At 29.8% G+C, this 24215-nt stretch overlaps 2 protein-coding genes and 1 long non-coding RNA gene across 10 annotated transcripts in view; 2 read left to right on the top strand and 1 right to left on the bottom strand.

Annotated features, from left to right (window-relative positions):
* Positions 1–1320: 1320 nt before the first annotated feature.
* bmm (brummer) lies at positions 1321–19655 on the top strand. Of its 2 annotated transcripts, XM_011646857.3 has the most exons (13): positions 1321–2084; positions 12636–12748; positions 13297–13416; positions 13661–13849; positions 14008–14091; positions 14178–14354; positions 14513–14688; positions 15421–15531; positions 15942–16099; positions 16245–16332; positions 16425–16518; positions 16602–16800; positions 16935–19655. In XM_011646857.3, exons 1-13 carry the CDS (start codon positions 1925–1927, stop codon positions 17141–17143), a joined length of 1878 nt encoding a protein of 625 aa, XP_011645159.2. In that variant the 5' UTR covers positions 1321–1924; the 3' UTR covers positions 17144–19655. The 2 variants fall into 2 exon arrangements, with proteins under 2 accessions (XP_011645159.2, XP_011645160.2); XM_011646858.3 differs by lacking the exon at positions 15421–15531 and having other exon boundaries at positions 1326–2084.
* Positions 5629–7813, top strand: LOC148934949 (uncharacterized). The gene is made up of 2 exons (XR_016140863.1): positions 5629–6532; positions 6866–7813. It is a non-coding gene; the product is annotated as an uncharacterized LOC148934949 (long non-coding RNA).
* A 667-nt stretch (positions 19656–20322) lies between the features above and the next one.
* Positions 20323–24215, bottom strand: part of LOC105432177 (uncharacterized) — a 337430-nt gene continuing 333537 nt past the window's right edge. For all 7 annotated transcript variants that reach the window (XM_089083224.1, XM_089083225.1, XM_089083222.1 and 4 more), the window contains 10 exons: positions 24017–24176; positions 23565–23770; positions 23140–23290; positions 22728–22921; positions 22505–22642; positions 22163–22262; positions 21794–21870; positions 21373–21556; positions 21097–21263; positions 20323–20919 (listed from right to left, as the gene is read on the bottom strand). In XM_089083224.1, the coding sequence (XP_088939350.1) occupies positions 20791–20919; positions 21097–21263; positions 21373–21556; positions 21794–21870; positions 22163–22262; positions 22505–22642; positions 22728–22921; positions 23140–23290; positions 23565–23770; positions 24017–24176 (1506 nt within the window). In that variant the 3' untranslated portion in view covers positions 20323–20790. The remainder of the gene's footprint in view (positions 20920–21096; positions 21264–21372; positions 21557–21793; positions 21871–22162; positions 22263–22504; positions 22643–22727; positions 22922–23139; positions 23291–23564; positions 23771–24016; positions 24177–24215) is intronic.

Below are 24215 nucleotides of genomic sequence, written 5' to 3'. Positions count from 1 at the left end.
ACATTTAATTATTAAATAATAAATTACTATATAATAATAAATTACGATTAAATATATATATATATACATAGTTTATTATATTATGTATAATAAAATGTGTATATATATATATATATAATATATATATATATATATACACACACACACACACACACACACACACACACATAGTTTTGAGATTTAAATAGCGTCTGCTAGCGTTTGTTTATTGCGCATGTGTCAACGAGTGTTCCAAAACTGAATGAAAAACAATATTTTAAAAGTTTTTAATATAATCATGGTCGAGGAGAAGAAACTTAAAATAGAAAGAAGAATCATCGTATATAAACAATGAAAGAAATAAAGAACGAAAAAAAACATCCTCACAAAAATATCCCTATGATATTAATAAATGTTAAATAATATTCCGCGAATTAAAATAATATAAGAATATTATGTGGAGTAGAGATATCATTAAAATATCTCCACGATATAAAATATCTCCACGATATAAAAAATATTAAATAAAATGTTAAATTAAATTCCGTGAATATAATAATAATTTATAATAACATTATAAATTAATATAATATTCCAAAGATATCATATGAACATCAATTTTTAATCGCATATTAGCACGGACACACACCAAAATGATATTTTATCGGCAGTGTCAGAAAATGGAAGTGACTACTTAATTCCTATACTACTTAATATGCTAAAATGGAATTGAGAGCGCTAGTGTACGAGGATTTTGACAATCCCACGAAAAAGGCCAAGATAATTGCTTTCAAGCTTTTTTCTGCTAAAACCCTCCATGATACTAGAAATCAATCCAAAATTTTGAATGAAGGAAAAATTGATCAATCGCAGTGTCCATTTCTGCCAATTAATCAATACGATTAATAAATTTTTTCTCCGTCTGAGATCGATTTTTTAGATTATGAACACAAAACTTTAGCTGTTACCTGTTTTTCAAAACTATCTGCATCATTCATCTTTCATCTTTCTTTCTCCTAGAGAAAAAAAAGAAAAAATAAATAATAAGAAGTTTAATTAAAAAGAACAGATCTTATGTTCGAATCCTTAGATTTATTGACTGTTTAGAAAAAAAAACAGCTTCGTAACTATTGTAAAATTCTTTAATATGATCAATTTATATCATTTTACAACAGTTGCAAATCTGCTTTTTCTGAACGCAATCATTTTTTTCGAGTCGCAGGATTGATCTGGCGGGAATACGTTTGCGAACACCGCGAGCGGCTGGATAGGCGTGGCCGGTAAACCACACCACCTCGCACGAACCAATCGCATGACGATACGTCATGCGATCATCCTCTACGTTATCACTCGGGATATTATCGCTGTAGTCGATGCTGTGGTGGTCCTGTAGTGCGTATATACGCTTTCCTTCTCCCTTCTCCGACCTTCTCCGTTTCTCCCACGACACGCTTGGGATTTAATCGGGCACTCGAACAGCTGTTGCTCACATGCTGACAGAATACGATCGACCGTTGTGGCACGTGTATCGTTCTGCGTCTCGCATCCGCGCCAAGCACGAACGTACGCACAATCTTGATTGACATATTGTCACACGTTGCGCAACGACGAAAATCGAGAGAAATCATTTCCGCGAAAGAAAGAAAACGCTTCGAGTGACGAATCTCGTGCGTGTCGATCGCGACTTTTCACGGCTAACTTCTTCCATCCGAGTGGATTTCTGATCCCCTTCGCGGTTAACTTCATTGTTTATACTACGCGGCGTGTCGTAACGGAACGTAAGGCTACGTAGCCATTCACCGTGAAGGACACGTGCGGTTTCGTAGAAGCAAAGAGGATCCGACAAAGAGAGAGAAAGGAAAGAGAGAAACGAGGAACGTGATAACGGAAAAAATCATTTGAAGGGTAACGTCGCATCATTAGGCCAGAACGATATCGCAGCAACATGAATCTGTCATTCGCCGGCTGCGGCTTCCTCGGCATCTACCACGTCGGCGTGGCGGTTTGCTTCAAAAAATACGCGCCACACTTGCTGCTGAATAAGATAAGCGGCGCGTCCGCGGGCGCTATCGCCGCATGCTGCTTGCTCTGCGATCTGCCCCTGGGTGAGTGAACTCATCTCTCTCTCTTACTGCTCTTAATTATGTAAATCTCAGTCCCCCTTCAGAGAAGTAGAACATACTGCGAAGAGATCACGCGTATTAACAACTCTGAAACATGATTTTTCAGTATCCTAAATTTAGCTGTAATGCTTAGTCTTCAACTCTTTCCTCTCCCCCGAAATTTAAAAAAAAAATTAGTTATATTTTACAAAACCTATTTTTCTCATTCAAAATCAGGAACGAAGAGATATTCTAAGTTTTGAAATAGCCAAAAAAATCAATTCATTAAGATAAAAAATTGCTACGTGTCAACAGAATTGATGAAAATTCCCTCCCGAAAAAATCTTGGATACGCCCGTGATAATCTTATAATGATAGGATCAAAAATTATGAAAAAATTTATATATATATTTTTTTGAAGTATTAATCAAATTATATTGAATAAGATCGAAATATTTGAAGAAAAGAAGGAGAACGCTTCTCTAATATTTATTTTTATCAATACAGGTTAATTTTAATCTAAGTGCGGTATTCAGTCAGTTCTTATATTTAAAATTGTTTTAAGTAAGCTTATATTATTGATTAAAATATGAACTTAAGATCTTAAATATAAAAACTGACTATGAATATTGTCCTAATAATTAGAAAAAGGAATAAATTAAATCGTTAAATCGTTAAATTCTTCTAGATTAGCTTTAATCTAGAAGAATTTAGAAGAATCTATTGGTAAAAATGTATATAAGAGTAACAGATTTTCTGGCAATCTAAAAATTTTAAATAATTTAGACTTGAAATATTGATAAGATGATACAATTTTGAATACTTGAAATATATTTTTATTTATTGAATGCAATCAAAAATCTAATATAATTAGGAAAATAAAATTAAATAAGATCGATTTTATTTCATTTAGAATCGTGTCATATTCGACGTTGTATCTTTTTATTCCAGTCCAGTTTAAGAGTTAATTAAATTGATCACGAAAATGTTCAATATATTCATGCAATATTTTTTCTTCTATTATAATTTTTTTTCTTATAAAATTGTCCTTTTGATTCTTAAAAGAAGTATTGTTAAATTGTTAAGATTACTATAATCTCCCATTATGGACAATCATTAATAAAAAATTAAAACTATTCTTTAATATTTAATTAATTTAAATCTCGAATAATTTTTATTAATAATCAAAAAATTGATCTTGTCTCACACAATTGTATGAGGTTATTCGATATATTAAATATGTATTTATATAAATACATACATAAATACATTTATATAAATACATAATTCATAAACTTGTAGTACATAATTTATATAAATTATCATAATTATTATACTTGAAGATTAATGCTGAATAACTTTGCAGTTATCTAAATAATGCGCCTATATGCATGGTGAAATTAATGAAATTACATGTTGCACAACGATAGGGTCGGCGAAACAGATAGATTTGTTATTACTCCGCCTATAATTCATTTGCGTCTCGTTACCGTGATAACGAGAACGACCGCGGACTAATTAGCGCGGTGAATTTGTAACCGCTGCCCTTTCCCATATCTGTCACTCGTCCCGATTGCATGCCGTATTACATGTTAATTTTTATTAAATACACGCGAGCGATATGTCGCGAAACGTTAACGGTCGTTAAGATTAGCCTGCCCGCACGTTTATCGCAGGTGCGATACACATATAATCTCGTTAAACTCGTTCGAAGAGAAAATCGATTACACATATAAAAAAAAAGGTAAATAAAATATGTAATCGAATAGATCAATCGATAAGGAAAATAAATATTCAAGATATATGCATATGCAGTTGAAGAATCATGTAAAAAAAGGACGGATGAATTATGTAATTCGAAAATTACTTGTATAGAGAAAATTCTGAATAAAATATGCATTTGATTTCCTTGGATCTGAACGCTTGTTGCAATAATACCTACTTGATAGCTATTAGGAGATGAAATTTTATCACTTATCTCGCAAGGCTTAATTCACAAAAGAGGTTTTTGATAAGAATTCAAAAATAAAATAAGCATAAAATATAAAAGAAATAGAAAAGATATTGCGATAATAATAGAAAGATAATAATAAGAATAAAACATTCAAAATAGGAAAGAAAGATAGGAAAGGAGGGAAGTTTTTTTTTTAATAAGAATCTTAGAGGCTTGAATAAAGAATTCGCTCGCATGATGCGAGATCTTATTTAATCTCGTAATAACAGTTACGTGATACTTTATACGTTTCGTTGTCGGTAAACATACGCCGGAGATAGAATGACAATACCGCGATAATTTTCGAGGCGCGAAACATCTTCGATAGCTTCAATTGGTGCGCGACTTATCTCTGACATGCTTTCACAAGTCCTGAAATAATTCGCAAAGTATTGCGTAAACGTCATCACCCTTACGCCTCGGTCTTGTAAATGGATCGCACGCCTAGCCGCATTGGAGGAGCGCGCGGGTGTTGTAACGCGAGGTTTATCGCACAAGTGTTTTGTTTCCCCGCGAAGCCAAACGTGTTGCCTTCATTATCACGAGAAGTGGAATAAACATAAACGCATGCCTTCGCTTTCTCTCTCTCTCGTATCACGCATATTTCTGCACGCGTAATAGTAGAATATGCAAAAATTCATAGATGGAACGTAGAAGCGAGCACGTTGATGTGCTCTAATTCTTTTATTCTGAATATTTTTTTTTTTTTTTAATTAAGATTTGAAAGAATTGCGAGATTAAAATTTACTTGTTGTTTCATCTATATGATAAAGGTACAAAAGAAAATTTAGTGTATTAAGTAGTATACACTGAGAGAAAACGAAAGTTTTGACATCTATAATTTTATATTTCTGAAATTAAAAATCTTGAAACTAATTTTATAAAGTAATAAAAACCAAAGTAGTATTGAATACTATAAAAGTATAGTAATATATAACAATATATGTGAACTATTAATTAATAGTGAAATAGCGATTGAATTATAGTTACATCGTTATATTACAGATTTCAAGAAATAAGATATAACAATTATATTTTTTAGACGAATATTTTTTTGAAATGCCATAATATTATTGGAATAATTTTAAAAAATTATTCTGACAATAACAATTATATAATACATTAATTTATCCTGATTTATTAGAAGTAAATATTTTTTAATTCATATTACTTATTGTTCTTATTATAACTTTATAATAGTTATGGTGTCATTTATGATATTTATTACTGGTATGATTTTTTTCTCTGAGTGTACAAATGTGTAAAATGTATAAAATGAAAGAAATTTTATATCTTCTTTATATATAATCAAATTATTATTTTTAAAATTATTCTTATTTACAGCTTACTTTCAATTGTTTTTCAATTTTTTTCTTTCATTTGCGTCATACAGATACATTATGAAAATATTATGAAAATTCTGTTAATACTTGAAGAGTAATATATACAAGAGTCGAACTCTTAAATAGTATTTTTGTGTAGTTACATCGAGGTATTACGACGTCTATACTTTTTATACGCACGCGTCACGTATAAAACAACACAGCGAATCACTTGTGAATCACTTTCGATCGCGATTGGATGCGATCATAATGGCCAAATGTGGCTGCACTTCGCCGTCTTACGTAAGTTCTAATTACGGAAACGAGACGACGTTACGTATAGAACAAACGTAGTCTGAATTGAATTAAACGATGCCATGCTGGCTGGATGATGCGTGATTCACTAACGAGATTAGAAACTCGACAGACTTTGGCATATACTTGAAAAAATACATATGCTTAATCGTTTCATCTTTTACATGATAACTGTGACTTAATGATCTGTAAATTACATCATTTCATAATATATGCAAGAGTGTCGCAAACTTTTTAAAACTTTTAAAAATTAATATTTATACGGATGTTAAGAAACATACGTGCAAATTAAATTCCTCATCGACTAAAATAAATCGACTAAAATAAAAAGCTCATATTTGGATATGTATTTTTTCAATATGAGTGATTAAAATAAAAAGCAGTAAAATGGATATTTTAAAATTTAAATTAATGAATTAATTTTTGCACCACGACTTCTCGGGCTCTCCAATTTAAATATTTTGCAAGTAGATCTCTATGTCTCTTTATGCCTTTGTCCATTCGTTATTTATGCGCATATTGCTTTCATATGGATGTCACGCGTTTCCGATTGCGGCACGCAAACAAGGTCATTAGACAGGCTTGGCATAACATGGACGTCGTACAACAAACCGATCAACAGTTACGACAAATATGTTTTCGTGTCTTCCGTAGCGTAGATCAAAATCATGGTCATGCAATGCGAATCGGCGAAAGATAGTCGGCGAAAGAGTTAGACGCTATCTCTTGGCGATTCTCTCGCGTAGATATGTGCATCGGTGTCAGTGGAACTGGGTTACAACTGCACATTTATTGCGAGAAATTGTTGTTGCATGACTGTGGTGACTATATATCCTTTATTCATTTATTTTAGATAGCTATCTAGATTTATTTATTTCCTCAAAACTCGATTTTGTCTTCTATTTCAACAGTATTACGGGAAATTTTTTTCTAATTAGCATTCCAATATTAATGTCGTACTAATGAACTTTTGAGGAAACAAAATAGACAAATTTAGTTTCGTCGTATATTCATCAAAAATATTAAAAGTTTTTTTAAATTTTTGTTAAAATTATATATATATAAAACTTGTCTTTTATTAACTATATTTTTCAATTTTTTTAATAAAAATTATTTAGATTTTTTTATTTCTTATTATTTCGGATCTATTTCAGATTTAAATCAAGGATTTGTCACAACACAATCGAACCAAATTATTAGAAAGCTGCGCAGTATCTCATTTTGGTAAATTAGAAATTTTATAATGTGTGAATTCCTGACAGTTACAGATTGATTTGGAAATATGTCGAAACAAAGTCTTAAAAGGACCAGTTTATTCTTCATTTTTTAAAAATATTATCGTACGTATGGTCAGTCTTTTAATTTTTCATCGTCTTATTTACACCACGACTAACAGCAACGTGTAGATTTTTTTTATTTGAGATCGAAAGTACCTAGGTTGAAGTCAAAAATATATTTTCCTTATTCAGGAATGTTCGGAGAAAATGTTTTGGCATTTTATCAAAGATCTTGATTGATCAGATCTGAATTTTGATCACGTTGAGATGTGCGATACGAGATATGTACGGAAATCCCAAGCAGAGAGCCAGATATTTATATTAGAGTTGATAAACATTATTTCGATACATAGCGAGCGATATGTAGTGATATATAGCGATAATTGCCGAAATTTATTTGCTTGAATCTTATCTGTGTGCCGCGATAAGAATGTAATTCACCGATTACGTGATCTGACAGTTTACTTCTTGATAAAAGTAGCGATTAAAATTACATTGTTACGATCATGTGTTTTTCGTGTTTGTCGATCACAGCGGAAAGAAGCCTTGCTTAAGATTGATATTATAAGATTGATAAATTATTAAAAGAAGCAGGTGCAGAAGAATGGAATATACATTAGTTTTATCGCACTATGTGCTGAAAGACAATATCTGAGATGTTTCGCACATTTTTTTAATATTTTGTAAAGTAATGCGAAATCGAAGTCGGTCAATGTCGACTAATGAAAAAACGACTAAAATGCCTTGCAAACGCATTTTTATTTTAACACATATAGTAATAATAATGTGTGAAAGAGAATAAGGTAATAAATTGTTTGACTTTAACGACACATATTTTTTTATCACACATGATTTTTTCTAAAATTTTCTAAGATGATAGCATACTTGTCGATTTTGCATTGTCATCGATGCAGATATATTATCCATAAATTAATAATTTTATTGCAATATATTTTGTTGTAATAAATTTATTTCATCCTACGGCCTTCAGGTCTTGTTTCGATTCATCATATTCTTAGTATATGTTGTTTTTCTATAACAAAAAATATTATATAAGAAATACGAAAATATATTTTTATATTTTCTTGATCCTTCAGTCGCATTAAAAATACGAATTTTATATATTTAGGTTATTTTTGACTGAGAAATCTTAAATGCATAATTGAAGACCATAGCAGGGTTAATCATAAAATTTTTTTATCATTGTCTTGATTATCCTGACAGATGGAATTAGTCATTTTCCTTGCATCATCGATTGTAATTTCCAAAGGGTGACTCTATCAGACAGGACAATGTCACGATAACGGGATGTCTTCGATGACTCGTTTATCTTCTTTTTTTTTTTCTTTTTTTTTTTTTCTTTAAGATATATCTGTATGCACACGTATCGGTCGCGATCGTCGTGAACATCATCTATTCGCGGATGATGCTTATCGAAGGACTAACGTCTAAAGTCTAAAAGGCACTGCTTCTTGCAAGTTCGACCTGATTGCGATGCCAGGTGCTATTGTTCACGCGCGATGACGAAGTTTGCACATGCATTCGATATCTTCCGTATCTTCGCTACGATAATCTGCGTCGGGAATCGTTCGGCAGGTTGTGTCAACGCATCTAATCTAAAATTGTTTTCCGATACCCTTAAAATTAAGAAGAGAGATACTTGTCGAATATCCTTTGATCGCAGGCATCAAATTTAAATTTGGCATGCACGCCTTAATCATCTGATAAATGATAAACTTTTATCTCGCGGAACTAAAAACGTAACACACCGTCTCTAACGTAGAATTTATTCATAATTTTTATATACACGTGTGTTTAAGATGTATTATTTAATTTTGTTGGTTAATTAATTTCTCAATTTCAATGGCTAAGTCTGGATCATTAGATCATCGATATTTCTTTGGCATAACAAGAAAAGGCATAAAAAGAAAAAAAGAAAGAATAGCTTTTTTTTTGTTTTATCGAGTTTTGATTCCAATAAGAAAAATTCAAAATGTCAAAGTACAAGATTTCAGATATGTTAGACGATTCGTTTAATTCCGGTTATGACAGGTTTACAATAAAGCATAATGCGATTCACCGATAAATAAATAACGGTTCCATTCGTCATGTCGTCGGATGCGTTCATAGGTCGAATTAATTAGCTTCACGATTTAATTTTATCTTTATTCAAATCTATCATTTGTTAACTTGTCGACGTGTACATAACATTTACAAGTATTTGCTTATCCTCTTCAAGGAAATTTCTCTCTCTTTCTCTCTCTCTCTCTCTTCCTCTTCCAAGAGATCACTTTTAACATTTTTTTGTACGTTATGTCGCGCACACATCATTCGTGAAGTTTCATTGTCTCTATTACATGTGCTTACACGTGTTCAGGTTTTATTCAGCTTAATATTAACGCAATTAATGGATCATTAATGATATTTACGTTCAATCAAATACTGATTACATGAAAAATATTCTGAATCTTCTTATTTTTATTTCATTATTATTATTCTTTTTTTTTTTGTTATAGCACTTTGAGATTTACAGATTCGAATTCAATACTTCTGATATCGAAATTGTGAAAATCAAAAATTCCAAGTTTCGAAACGAATATCGCAAATGATTACATCGCATGCAGGATGTTTGTTATCTGGAAAAACTTGACAAATCTGGAATTTTTAGAAAATTTGTTATATCTTGAAAAATCAAAGAATTTTGATGCTCTGAACGTCAGAACACTGATTTTACAACTAATCTATTATTCAGTATCTATTGATAATGATTTCATATTAAACGCAACTTTGTTTAATGAAGATGGATGTTTATTTTAATAGTTTTATGAAAATTGAATTTTATACCAGTTATGTATAAAAATACAATATTTATTTTTTAGAATCCTTATAGTTTCTTTTAAAATTTGTCAAATTTGATTATTGAAACTTGAGTGAATGAATGAATTTTATGTTATGATTCATAAACTTTTATGAATGAAAAATATTAAAGACTTTGCATAAGATATATTTTTAAAAAATCTTTCATTTTACCCGGAATTTTAACAAATTGCCTTGAAAATCAAAGAATTATCAGATAATTTTTTTATATCATTACATAGTATAATATATATCAAGATTACAGATATTCATATATCATATTCAATATTACAGATATTCATATATTCATATTACATCTCAACATTCTATAATCCACGCTAGTCTCATGAAGAAGCTCATATCATTAAATATTACTATCATTTTTTTATTTTTAAGATTAAGATTATTTATTCGAACGAGTTTCTATTTTAATTAAATTAATCTGTTCCGCGATCTCGATTTATCTCCGCCTTGGAGGGAGAAATTCTTCGGATGCCTTCAGGATGTCATCGTTTCTCCTTGATCTCTCCGCGCCATGAATGCGTAATAATCGTGCGGCGTAGAACCGCTCGCAGTTTCCGACACGTGATGTCAGCTCTCGTCCGTATCTCTACGGCCGGGCACGAGAGATACGGTGAACAAAGCGATGCTGTTTCCTATCGGCTTAAGCCGCGTATCGGATGGATACTGCTGACGTTACGGCCCCGCCGCTCCCGACTCCCGGGGGCGATTCCCCAGCATTTTGCGCACATCGTCATCATCATCATCATCATCTGATAACCTCCCGCGGCTATTTATTTCTCGCGACCTCGACGGCCGTTTCCTGACGGCCGCATGTGTGACGCCGTCGCTTTCGCGGGAGAATTAAGAAATCCGAAATAATCCGATCCGCGTATCAATCTCGGGATAGCGCGACTCCTCTTCTTTTTTGGCTCAAGATCAAGCGCGCGGCTGGCCAGAAACGTAAACATTACGCGAACCTTAGCGCAGATGCACGTGCTTATCTCCGCGAGATTCGCGGCGTACACGCAACGGCCGCGGAATAGGCGGACGGAGCCTGAAAATCATTCACAAATTATGATGCTCATTCGCAAATTATTTAAGTATGAACGGTTAAAAATTCTCGAATAAATTAATCCGCTTGTATATCCTCGTTTTGCGCGGACATGCAGAGAAATCTAATTTATTTTAAACGAAAATCGCGAACCTGAGAAAAATCACCTTTCCTCGTGTATCTCATTGTTTTTTTTCTTTAAATTAAACTGGGAAAGATGATTGTTCCTTTTTCGCAGATTTATGTTTCGTCGCGCGAAGGAAATATTCGAGCGCATATTCGTTTAATATCGATATTAAATAGATCGTGATTTTAGTTTGATATGTCTCCACCTTACACGAATAAGCCTTCTATCAAATGAGTCTTCTAAAATAATTAGATCGCGTGATACCCCCTTTAGGCGCCACTGTGGTCTGTTTCATACGTCATTGCACGATTTTTGTAACAGATAATTCTCGAGATAGAGAATCACAAAGATCACCAAATGTTATTTCAACAAGAAATGTCGCGTGGTCGATCGGAAGATAGCACACGCGCAAATCTTTTTCGCTTCTCCTATCGCTCATTCTTTCCTTCGTAATTGACGTAAGATCGTCCCCAAGTTTCCTTCGTAATTGACGTAAGATCCCCAAGTTTGCTTGGAGCAAATTGTAAAGAGACAAAAAGAGAGAACGTCGTAATGTTGCGTAAATTTAATAGACGCACGCATCTGTGTTTATTAATTAATTATCAATTTATCATAGCATAATATCGTGACGTTACGCGGTAGCTTAGAAAAACAACGTATATTTTGCGCGTTTTCAAGTGTTTTGTAACATTGTCTTGTTTTGCGTATCACTGACGTATTGCACTATTAACGTTTTGAAATTTCGCTTTCAAAAAAAAGCCACGTCTTGCGTCGTTTTCCTTCATTAATTCTGAGAATGGAAATTCTTCTATGATTAGCGCACGATTAGAAATATACGTACATAATAGCGATATCTTACTAAAAATCCGCTGTTATTTAAAAAGATTAACAAATGAACAGAAAGCAAATATTTCATTAGCGATAGGAACGTTGTTGATCGAATATGAATCATTAATTGTAGCATCTTCATAATAGAAACCAAACAAAAGACGTAACAACAATGAAACTGAAACATAAGAAATATTTTTTTTTTAATTACGCTTATTCATCAGATGAAATCTTAAATACAGAGGTTTAATGGCCTTAGTAGTAAATGTGAATCTGCGCAAATGAAAGACATTCGCAATGAAAGCCTATGAAACTACACATATGTCGCAAATTCTAGAGTTTTTTGAACACGATTCTTTCACAATCTTATTTTTGATGCTTTATCGATTGGCAATGCCATCGATATCTTGTAAATATCTTATCAAATTTGATTAACTCTGCATTGATTCACCATTGTTCTTCTTTTCCATTTTTCAAGAGGGGATTATAATCATATTTTGAGGAGGATTACTATATCAAGTATATACAGTTTTGCTGTGTGTGTGTGTGTGTGTGTGTGTGTGTGTGTGTGTGTGTGTGTGTGTATCTAAAAATTTGATTAGATACAAATCTGAAAATAATTTTGTTACACTTTCAAATATTTCTAAAAGCATCGTTTGGCAACTCGCTTCTTTTTGATTATAGCGCGAATGCTCGGATGGATTTATTCGCCATCAATCGAATTCCATCGCGAATAACAGTCTTCCTGCTCTCATTCATGATTGTTCCTTCTCTCTTTTCAGGCGAAATAACGAGCAATGTATTACGCGTGGCACGTGAAGCGCGGCAACGGACACTTGGGCCGTTCAGTCCGTCCTTCAATATACAAGAGATTTTGCTGGAAAGTTTACGAAAGGTGAGTGGAGCCAGAAATGAAAGCACACGTTGCGAAAATTGTATCTGTTTATGTTTCATTTCCTCTTATAATATTCCTGCATAATATTGTAATATTTCCTGCATTATCCAGCATCGCGTACAAAGCGGAGCTCCGAGCTGTGATCTAATACTGTAAAATAAACTTTTTTAGATTCAAAGTGGATTTTACCTTACAATAATAGTAGCCATACATCCCACGTTTTTTAACTTTAAGAGATACACATCTGTCTACTTATAGTCTACTTATTTGTCTATTTATTGTGATATATAAAGAGATTTGACATTTAAACAAGTGTAGCGTGTAATAAATATGACTTTGAAGAAGAAATTCTCAATTTAATAATCGTAGACGAATAAAAATGATTTTAATTAATTCAAAGTAATATTGCATGAATCTTTTACTCATTTAAATTTCGAGTAATAAAAATACATATTGTACGAGTAATAAAAATTGAGTAATAAAAATACATATAAGTACGCTATGCTTGCAGCCGTTTATTTTAGTCTTTGTTGTCGTTTTTGTTCCAGTTTCTTCCGGACGACGCACATATCCGCGTAAACGGTAAATTACACATTTCTTTGACCAGAGTATACGATGGCAAAAATGTGATTATCTCTCAGTATAACTCCAGAGAAGACTTGTTGCAGGTAAGAAAATAAATCGACGCAATTGATTTGTTCGCGATAGTTTCTCATTATAATTTAAAATGAAGCATTATTCAGGATGTTTGAGAAAATAATTTTTTTAGGGAATTTTTGTACTTGTCAAGATTTTTTGAAGTCTACTTTTTCTTATGGAATTCACTACAATTCTTTTTCTCTCAAGGAATCATTCATCCCTTTTATGGTTTTTGCTATTTTAAGATAATGTTTTCTTTAATTTTTTCCATAGGCTTTATTAGCCACTTCGTTTATACCGCTGTTTTCCGGTTTGCTGCCACCGCGGTTCCACGGCATCAGATACATGGACGGTTGTTTCAGTGATAATCTTCCTACACTCGACGAAAATACTATTACCGTTAGTCCGTTTTGCGGAGAGAGCGATATTTGCCCGAGGGACATCTCGTCTCAACTTTTTCATGTACGTATTCATGCGAATGAATAAACTGTTCTCTCGTTAAAGAAGCTAAGGCAACTTTGACGATACTCATAATTAAATTAATCAATGTACGCTTGCCCGATTAGCTCGGCGATTTTATAATTATCATTTGTTTATATTTTTGCTTTTCTGCTCTGTAGGTTAATCTTGCCAACACAAGCATAGAGCTCTCGAAACAAAACATATATAGGCTCACGAAGATACTATTTCCACCTAAAATAGAGGTAAAATGAATAAATTAATTATACTTTTTAGTATCAAGTTAAATGATATAATAGATATAATTTTTGTTTTTGATTTTAAATTACAGACTCTCTCAAATATGTGCAAGCAAGGATTTGACGATGCACTACGGTTTTTACATCGTAATAATTTATTGAACTGCACAAGGTGTCTCGCTGTTCAGTCGACATATGTAGTCCAGGAAACAATTGACGATAGTATGGAATACGATCCGGAATGTGTGGAATGTAAAATGCATAGACAGGTGAGAGATTCATAATTCTTTCATCATACGATAAAAGCAATAATATTTTTAATTTACTCTTATCTTTTATTAAATTTAATTTAAATTTAGTTTTAATTATTTACTTACTGTTGAAGTTTAAATTTTTTGATTTTATATTTTTAATATTTCGTTCGTAGGAAGCATTAGTAGCTAATATGCCTGAGACTATGATGACAATATTCCAAGATGCTATAGATTCTACTAACAAGGGTCTTGTTAACTGGCTGTTTAAGCATCGTAGTATGAAATTGTTATCGCTGTTGAGCTTACCTTGCACGCTACCGGCAGATGTAATGTACGCCACAATCTCAAAGTAAGTAGCTATTGAATATGCACATACAGATATGCACCATGTATACGCTTTGCAAAACTATTGAATTTATAAAGGCACATGCATATTTAAATTAATATTTGATGCTTTTCATTATTTTTACTAATTGGAGGTATTGCATGCCGCAAATTTATATATATTTTTTATTTTGTTCATTAATATATTTTTTTTATTATTAAATATAACAAATCGATTTTTAAGGAAGATTCCTGTTTAATAGAAAGAGATTCCAACTCAAATTTTATTTAAAATAATTTTTAAACGTAAAAATTTTTAATTTTATATATATTTGTATTAATATTTATAAATATATATAATTAATATTTTTGTGTTTAGATTTAATACTTTCAAAAATTACAAACTATATTTTATTTTGAAAAATGCTTTTTGACGATATGATCGGAGAACTTTTTCATCTAAAATAAATAAATTAATAAAATTTTTATTCTATGTAAGAACATTGTTATTGTCCATATTTATTATATGTTATTTGATATACTTTAGAAATATATATTTTCGAGTCTTTAAAGTGTAAGGAATACAAGTAATTCTCTAGATAGGAATCTCATCTTAAATTTGTTATACTATTTTTTATTGCATTGGATGGGCAACAATATCAATATTAATGCATGTCACAGATTCAGTCAATTGGTGCAATTTCACGCTAATTATCGCTTGTGATATTGTGTTTAACGTCATGCATGTAATTGGTAGTCTGATTGGTAACAAGATAGAAACTCGTACCTTGGAATACAAAGTAGTCGGAAATGTTCTGCGGATTCCGCAACAGGCGCTTACTTGCAATAAGCATTTAGCACAGCCCCGGTAAGCATACAATTATCAGATGTAATATCTTCTTTGTTTCGTGATACCACTGATATGTAGCTACGAAATTATCAAAGCATACTGCCTAAATTTTATTTTTAATTGTAAATATTCTTTGACGAACTGATAATTTAAAATCCTTATTGATCCTTATTGATATTATGAAAGTGTTATAATAGTATAGCGAGTGTTTAAATAAATAATAAATTTACACTTATAGAGGAGTGAAAGATGAAAAATAGAAATAGAAAACACAGAAATATTTCTAATATAAAATTTGGACGGAGTATGAGAGAAGATATCTCGATAAATTAACATCTGCTCATCGAGATGTCTATTTGTCATAAATATTTGTAATATTTTATAATTTACTTTGTAATTAATGAAAAATATATTTTTTTTTATTTCAGACTCATTATGAGCACCCCGAAACTACGAAATAACTTAATGGAATTAACTAGATATGTCTTAGAACAATTGAGTATAATGTTCCCGAAGATCAACGTCTATACCGAGCCATTGCCTCAAACGATCAAGTATTATTTCAACATCTTAGAATATGATTCGAGTGAGTATCAATGATTTTTAGTAATCTGAATCTTTCAGTTATAATCAAACAATTTTTAATTGGCTATAAATAACATTTGGCACAAAAAAATGTCCACGTTAATGAATTAAATTACTTAGATTCTTATATTTTAAAACATTTGCAGATATATACGATGTCCAGGCTATAGATGAGACAGACGCTGTATATAAAAAGCAAAAGAATCTAAATTTGACAGTCCAATACAACGAACGGTAAGTAACTGAATAATGCTAATCCTCGTATAGAATTATATTTATCAAAATTTTGAATTGATGTCATTTATTATTTTTAATATATGTTTTAGTGGACAACCATGGGGAGATTCTAAGAAATCGAGTTGTGTAATAAATATGGGCGACTTTACATCGGTGGATGATACTTTCGAAAATATTCTTCAGGTAAGTAATAAGAATAATGGAATAATTAAAAAGTTGAAAAAATTTTACAGTAGAGAATTATTAAATTTTATATTTCTTACTAGGCAACTTCGGATCAAGAGGCTGTAATAGCATATTATTATATGGATGATAACAACAAAGTGCAAGTAACTGAGATTTTTGATGTAACAGAATCAGAATCACATACCATGCTTTCGGTAGATGAAGTCGATACTAACAAAAAACTTCAATTTGATGATTGGGATGAATCTACATGGTTATCTCAACATACACTCAACGATGGTAAGTAATTGAGATTTTCTTTCTATATAAGATCGACAAAAATATATTATCAGTATCTTAATTTTTGAATTATTCAGTGATTTTAATTGCATTTATAATGATTCTTTAGTTGAAGTTTTGTAAAATATTTGCAGCAGTTACGGAGTCTCTTTATACTGATGGAAATCAACAAAGCATGGAGAATTTATCGGATGTGTCAATAGACGAGATATTGGATAGTGCGAATATATTCTCTGATCCAGAAAGCGAATGGGAAGTAGAAAAAGACCAAGAACAAGTGGAGATGCCTAAATCTCCGGACAGTCGACCGGAAGTAGATCAACCATCTACAAGCTTGCTATAGAAATAACTATAGTAAGCCTGTTACTATTATAATATGTAATAAACTATATAAAATGCAGAATCTTAAATAATATATTGCAAAAACATATGCAATATATTATTTAATTAGCCCTATTTAATTAGCCATAAATAATATAAGATTGAGATATATTAAATTAATTTCTATGATACATGAATATATAAAGAAAGCAACATAAATTGATTAGAAAGGAAAAAAAATTTTTTATTTGAAAGTTTATATGCTACAATACAATACGTTTCTACTGTATTGTTGTTTTAACTATAAAATGAAAGTTTTAAAGTAACACAATACGTGTAGCATTTAAAATATTAAATGATCTACTTTATCAAATATGATTTTGCAAGATATAATTAAAATAAAGCACAATTATTGAACACGTGCCAATAATGCTATCTGCATTTAAGTGTCTGTAATATGACGTACAACAGTATTTTCTCAGTAATTCAAGTTTACTAACTTGGATTTGAAAATTTAACGAGTGTTTGCATGAGTTGACACATTTCATACAAAGAGACTGATGTATCGGTGATCAAAGAGGATGATATCCCAAAATCATAATCAAAATAATTTTTAATTAGAAACTCTAAAAACCGATTTTTCCTTGAAAATAAAAATGTTGAGACAATTATTTTTTTATATTCATTGACTGATAATAGAGGATTAGACGAATTAAATTTCAGAAGAAAAAAATAGATAATATCATATCTGTCATAAATATTCAGATATATAATGATGAATAGATATATAATGTTGAAGATTAAATATTAATTGTTTTATTATAGATGATGAATATAAGGAAAAAAATTATTTCTAAATTATTTATGATTATTAATATATAATAAACAAGTAAATAATATAGAGGTAATATAATAATAGAAAAGATATCTGATGATACATTTTGTTTGTATATAAAAGATTACAGCTAATTTTTAGAGTATATAGACATATAACAAAAATCTTTGAGAAACTTGAGTTTGGAAATTGTGTGTTTCCGAACTACAAGATATTTTCTCTAAGTTAACGTTGACTTCTTGATGTTTATAATATATATTTGATGTGTTCATCATTTATTTTAATATTCGTTTGGACACGTTTTTTTAGAGAATATACATGTTCAAACATCATAATTCTTAGATTTATAGTTGCTAAGCATTATTTTTGTTTTGACAATTACTATGAGCGTCTAAATTTTAACAGTAATTTTTTATATCTTGTATAATTTGATACATAATTTTTTCTTTTGTTATTCTTTGTAAAATCATTCATATCTATTATATCATTCTGTTTTTTGGAGTCCTAGTATTCATTATAATATGATATATTAATAATGATAACATTAATTCAAAATTTCTATAAATATAAATATAAAAATAAATTATCTTTACTATAATTATTTAGTGCTCGTTATATACACTGGATAGATTTAGATTTTTTTGTACATGTACTTTTTTTCATATATTCTGAACTTAGATCATATATATCTGCAAAACATTTTTAACAAATTTTGATAAATCTCTATGCGATAGCAATTATCTCTATTATGATTTTGCTATAGTCCAAGAAGAAGTTAAAATATGTTGAATCTGGAAGTTGTAAAAATAGAATATATATAGTTTAAAAATATCTTAATATAACATTTAAGATTATTTTAGAATAAGTACTGTATTTTTGTCATCATGATTTTCCTAATAGCATTAATTATTGGATAATTAAATTATAAAACAGTTTTTAATAACTTTAAGTTAATAAAATCTTGAAGATAGATTATTTATATAATAGATTGTGAAAAAATATATTTTGTGATTATATATGACTGGGTTTAAATATTGAAGAATGTACAGATTTTTTTTATATTGCAAAGTATAATTTATAATAATTATTGATTTATCATGACCAGTTTAACTCTTAATCTTTATATTAATAGTCTTTTATATATACATGTTTTTATAGTTATATTTGAATGCATTTGTGATCAATTATTTTAAGATTTTGTATATTCTATTTTATATAAAAAAGGAAGTTGAAATTATATAAGTAAAAAGGTTGTGTCTATCTAATGGAGATAATTAGAGATAATTTAATTTAAAAAATGAAAATGCAAAACAATATAGATGACAGTTGTAGCAAAAAATATTCTTGTATGTAAAATTATTCCAAATAAAAGTACAAATAATTGTTTTATTCATTGTTAAGCTTGAATAGTACAATTTTTTAAAATAATATTGATATTATATGCTTCTGATGAGTTAAATTGTTGATTTAATTATAAGTAGTCTTCTTATTTGTCAATTTATGAACGATCCAGTTAAAGAAATATTGTAAAAGAAATATTTGTTTTTTTTAATAATCTTCCTTTTTTTATAATTTTGATGTAATATAGTGATGATATTGTGAATGGGCATGGTATTATGTTTATTGATGTGTTATATGTTATAATAAATATAAATACAATAAAATAAATGTTAACAAATAAATTAAATCGGCTATCAAATTACATGTTTTTTGTGTTTATTACTGAATATAAAACAATAGAAATAAACTTAGAAAATATTGGGATATTTATAAAATTTTGTATATATACTTTGTATACATTGACATAAATTTAGAATGGCTTGTGAAAAAAAGTGTTTATTTTACAGAAAGAGTTTTAATGATATTTAATAAGTATTAATAAAATATCTATTTTTTGTATTTTGTAAATGTTAGCTTTTTTTTTACTTTGCAGTTTCAAATATTTATACATAAATAATCAAAATATTGTATGGTAGCATTATGTTATAAAAATAGATATATAAATGTTTAAAACCCCAAAAACAGATATTTTATATTTTATATATAATACGTATTTTTTTATGATTATAAATAAAAACTGTACATACATATATATTAAAATGTACAAATAAATATTAACCATAGGTGGATTATATATATATATATATATATATATATATATATAAAAGACAATCTTTAGAAAATGTAGGAAAATAATGGAATAAATTTTAATATATTAAATAAAATTTATCTGTTGTATAATTAAATAAAATACACATCAATATCATTCTTTGCGCAGTATTTGTAAAATGAATTAAGAATACGATGATTGATTGCAAGAATCTGATTACACTATGAAAAAGGGTAAAGATTAATAAAAACTGGAATATTTATTATGTTTTTAATATAAAACAAATCGTATTGTGTATATGTGTACATATGTATGTATGTATATACATGTGTACATATATATATATATACATATTATACATACATACATATATAACATGTATATATACAATAATTGAAACCTTCCCTAAAGTAATATTTTAAGGCGGACATATTTGAGAGAAATACATTTATTATTGCACTGGGCATAATAGTATTACGCAATACTGATTTGGTAAAATATCTTGTATATTTTCAGTCGACACAGACACGATCCGTTTAGTAAACTAAACCACTATAATTAAGAGAATTCAAAAAAGAAAAACAATTCATCATATAACTTCTATGTACAAAAGATTAAAATTTCAGACTCATAATATATAAATGCCTCATTACATTTCTTCCAGGTGGGCTTCAATTATTCCGATGTAACATGATCATTAACATTATCATTTATTTGAACATATTCAGGCGGAATCTTCCCCCGGGGCAGATGTAGAATTTCTCTGAGCTTCAATTTGTGTTCTATTTTGAGAACTGCCCGCCGCGACGGCAACTTTATGCTGCGCAGCTAAACACTGTTGTAACTGTTGAAGCTACAAAGTTAAAATAAATATTCCTTTATTTTTATATATAGTGATAGCTATTTCTTTTGATTTAATATTATTTAACATTAAAATTTATTATCATTTAAGATCTATTTAATTAATCTATTTAATATGATATAATAATACTATTTAATTAATCTCTTTAATTTATATGATAATACATACTTGTTGTTGAGATAAAGTAGCCACACCGAGACTTTGCGTCTGCTGGCTGCATTGGCCAGTAGAAGCTCTAGCGTGTAAAGATTTTGTTAACAGAGTTTGTTTATTAACAGGTACTACTTGGGAAGAAGGTGTCGTCTGCGACGCCATAAGCACAGGTTTTGTTGCGGCTGTAAAGTAGAAAATTTATATAAATATCATCGGTAAACCCAAAGTACACAAAAAAATGTTACATTATAGTTTATTTCAGTGAATTTCGATTTAACATTATTCACTTACCCATTATAGGAGTTAATACTTGTTTATTACCAGATAATATCAGCTGACTCGCCGTTACTGTTTTAGCAACTGTCACTAATTGATTTGATAAGACAGCTGATTTAACTTGATTCGATTGTACTTGACGAGTCATGTGATTAAATCTTGGTCTTTGAGATCCAATGAGTTGAATTGCTTGTCCTCCCTAAAATTATATGATATGTGAATTGTTATAGCATGTTCATGAATGCATCTTTTGCAGAAAAAATGCAGTTGCTAGAACATTTATTACATATTAAATATTTTAAAAATTCATATAGAAATTCATTCTTTATAAATTTATTCTATATATATTTTCATATTAAAAAATATTAAACTATTACACGTGAATATATAATATATAATAAAAAAGTTGCATTCTAAAGTTGTATTAAATTAATACCTGTGCAAGAGCCACCGCATTATTACCCCTAATATTTTGCTGTGACAATCCTTTTACTCCTGATGGTATTAGCTGAGCTGGAAAAATAAATAGCCAGTTAAATATTTAGAGATATATACATGTATAACAATAAAAAAAAATATACATTATATGAATCTTAAAAATGTAACTCATGTAGATAAAACTGTAAAAATTGTAAAAACATCAAGTCTTTTTATTGTAATTTTCTATAGAAAAATAGTCAGTTTAAGGAAGAGACCTTCATAAAACACAATCTATATCTCTATATTTTGAAAAATTAAAATATTTAGCATAAAATTATATTTAGATATACAAATTATAAACTCAAAAATATTTATTTTAAATTACCGATTGGTAAGGATAAATGAGCATTGGTAGGAGCATTGGCGATCACTACTGTTGGTGTACTCCCAGCAATAGCTGTCGTAACAACAGTTGCAGCAACCATCTGAAATAACGTAACGTTCGTATAATATTTATAAATTTTTCAGGCTTATTTTTCCTATCTATGTTTTACACATTAATATTAACTCTTTCAACATAATGGACATTTTTTCATATAAAATAATATGCATACATATATGTACACATATAAAAAGAATATTTTGTTCATTACTATAAAATTCATAGAGACTATTCTATTTTAAAATATTCAACAAAGTTACTTATATAAATCAGTTAGGCACTAACACTTGAGACTGTCGTGCAGGTATTCGTGGCAGAAGATATAGGCAGAGAGACAATAACTCCGGTAGGAGTGACGGTACCACCGGTGGTTGGAGATACATTCAACGACATAGTAAGAGGCGAAAAACCTGGAAACGAAACCTGGAATGCATACGTTAATATATTTGTATATGTTAGTATATTTCAATTTGTATCGTTTATATAGAAATAAGTAATTATTCTAAACCTGAACATTTTGTAGACCGTTGATGGAGTTTGGCAGACTAGTAAGGTTTACGCCTTGTAAATTTACATTGGTTGGCGATGGACTGGTCATCGGACTTGCTGGTTGGCTATTCTGACTGGAAGAAGCGGTGAGCCGTTCCAACAGCGACGAAGTTGAATTCATTCCGGGTATCGGGTTATCAGCTGACGGAGTGCCTGTTTGTATACAATTATATTACAAATAAAAATTAAAAAATGACACAAAAAAATAAATAAATAAGCTTAAATTATATTCCATATAAATATTCCAAAATTAAATTATTATAAGTTTGCCAAATGAGTTATAGAGGTATCAAAATTTTAAAATAATATATATAATTAACATAATCAAAAAGATTTTGTAACAAATTAACTTGTAAGATTGTTTACTGTACCAGCAAGCAAAGCCGAAAGTCCCGGCATCGATAAGCCAAGAGTAGATGTTGGATCCTGGACTCGCGCGAGTCTAACAGCGGTCGCTTTCACTGGTTGTTGCTTGCAACTTAATTGTCCTGTTAAAGCGGAAGAGCTCAAACTCACACGTACCTGAAACGAAAACCAAACATAAGACATATTTAAATTTAAATTCTATTAGTATAATTGTCAAATAATTAACTATTAATTATATCACAAGAAATATATTCAATATACATATAAAAGAATAATAAATGTATTATGTTTATGTTAAAAAAAACAATAGATGTAGATATATGATTTAATTAAAGTATATTAAATATATATAAAAATAAATATATAAAAATGTAATAAAGAAACGCATATAGCAGGACGAGTTATTAATTAGATTATTTTTTGTACATACTTGACCCGTAGTATTGGGCACGTTGATCACATTGCCATGACTAATAACTCTGGATGGGATGGAAGCATTAAGAGAGATCCTTTGGGGTTGAACTTTCCTCTGAGCTATATTTGCAGGAGTACTATTTAACAGACTAAGGATGGCGGTATTGTTAGATTTGTTTGTAGCTTGTGCATTGTTATTCATAGCTGCGGCTGCTGCATTGGCTACAAAATACATAAAATACAATAATTACAAATTTATAAACATATACTGATAAAAGAATTATATGATTAAAAGATGCAAATATATATATTTGCTCATTTAATTTCATAAAATGTACAGTGCAAAATTCGTTCAATTTGCAAAAATAGAAGTATTTTTTCTATAAATAAATATGAGCATAATTATGTTTATTTATTTTATGATTTATTACATAGTCATATAAAATATATATATAAAAAAAAACGAACCTGCGGCTTGTTGCTGGAATTGCTGTGCGGAATTCATGAGGGAAGTAACAAGAGCGCTTATCGCCGGATTAGTTGAATGTTTCTTGAAAGGCGGTTCATTTTGGTTCTGATTGGCGGCCTCGCCTATACAATTCTGTGTTCCCGCTTGCAATTGCGCTTGCTGTGAATTTTAAATAAAAAAAAATTTTTTAAATTAAAT

Source organism: Pogonomyrmex barbatus, unplaced genomic scaffold (genome assembly GCF_055798465.1).
Source record: "Pogonomyrmex barbatus isolate J1 unplaced genomic scaffold, ASM5579846v1 scaffold7, whole genome shotgun sequence".
NCBI lineage: Eukaryota > Metazoa > Arthropoda > Insecta > Hymenoptera > Formicidae > Pogonomyrmex > Pogonomyrmex barbatus.
The sequence above is the reverse complement of the archived record's forward strand: the minus strand, read 5'-3'. Positions and strand labels throughout refer to the sequence as shown.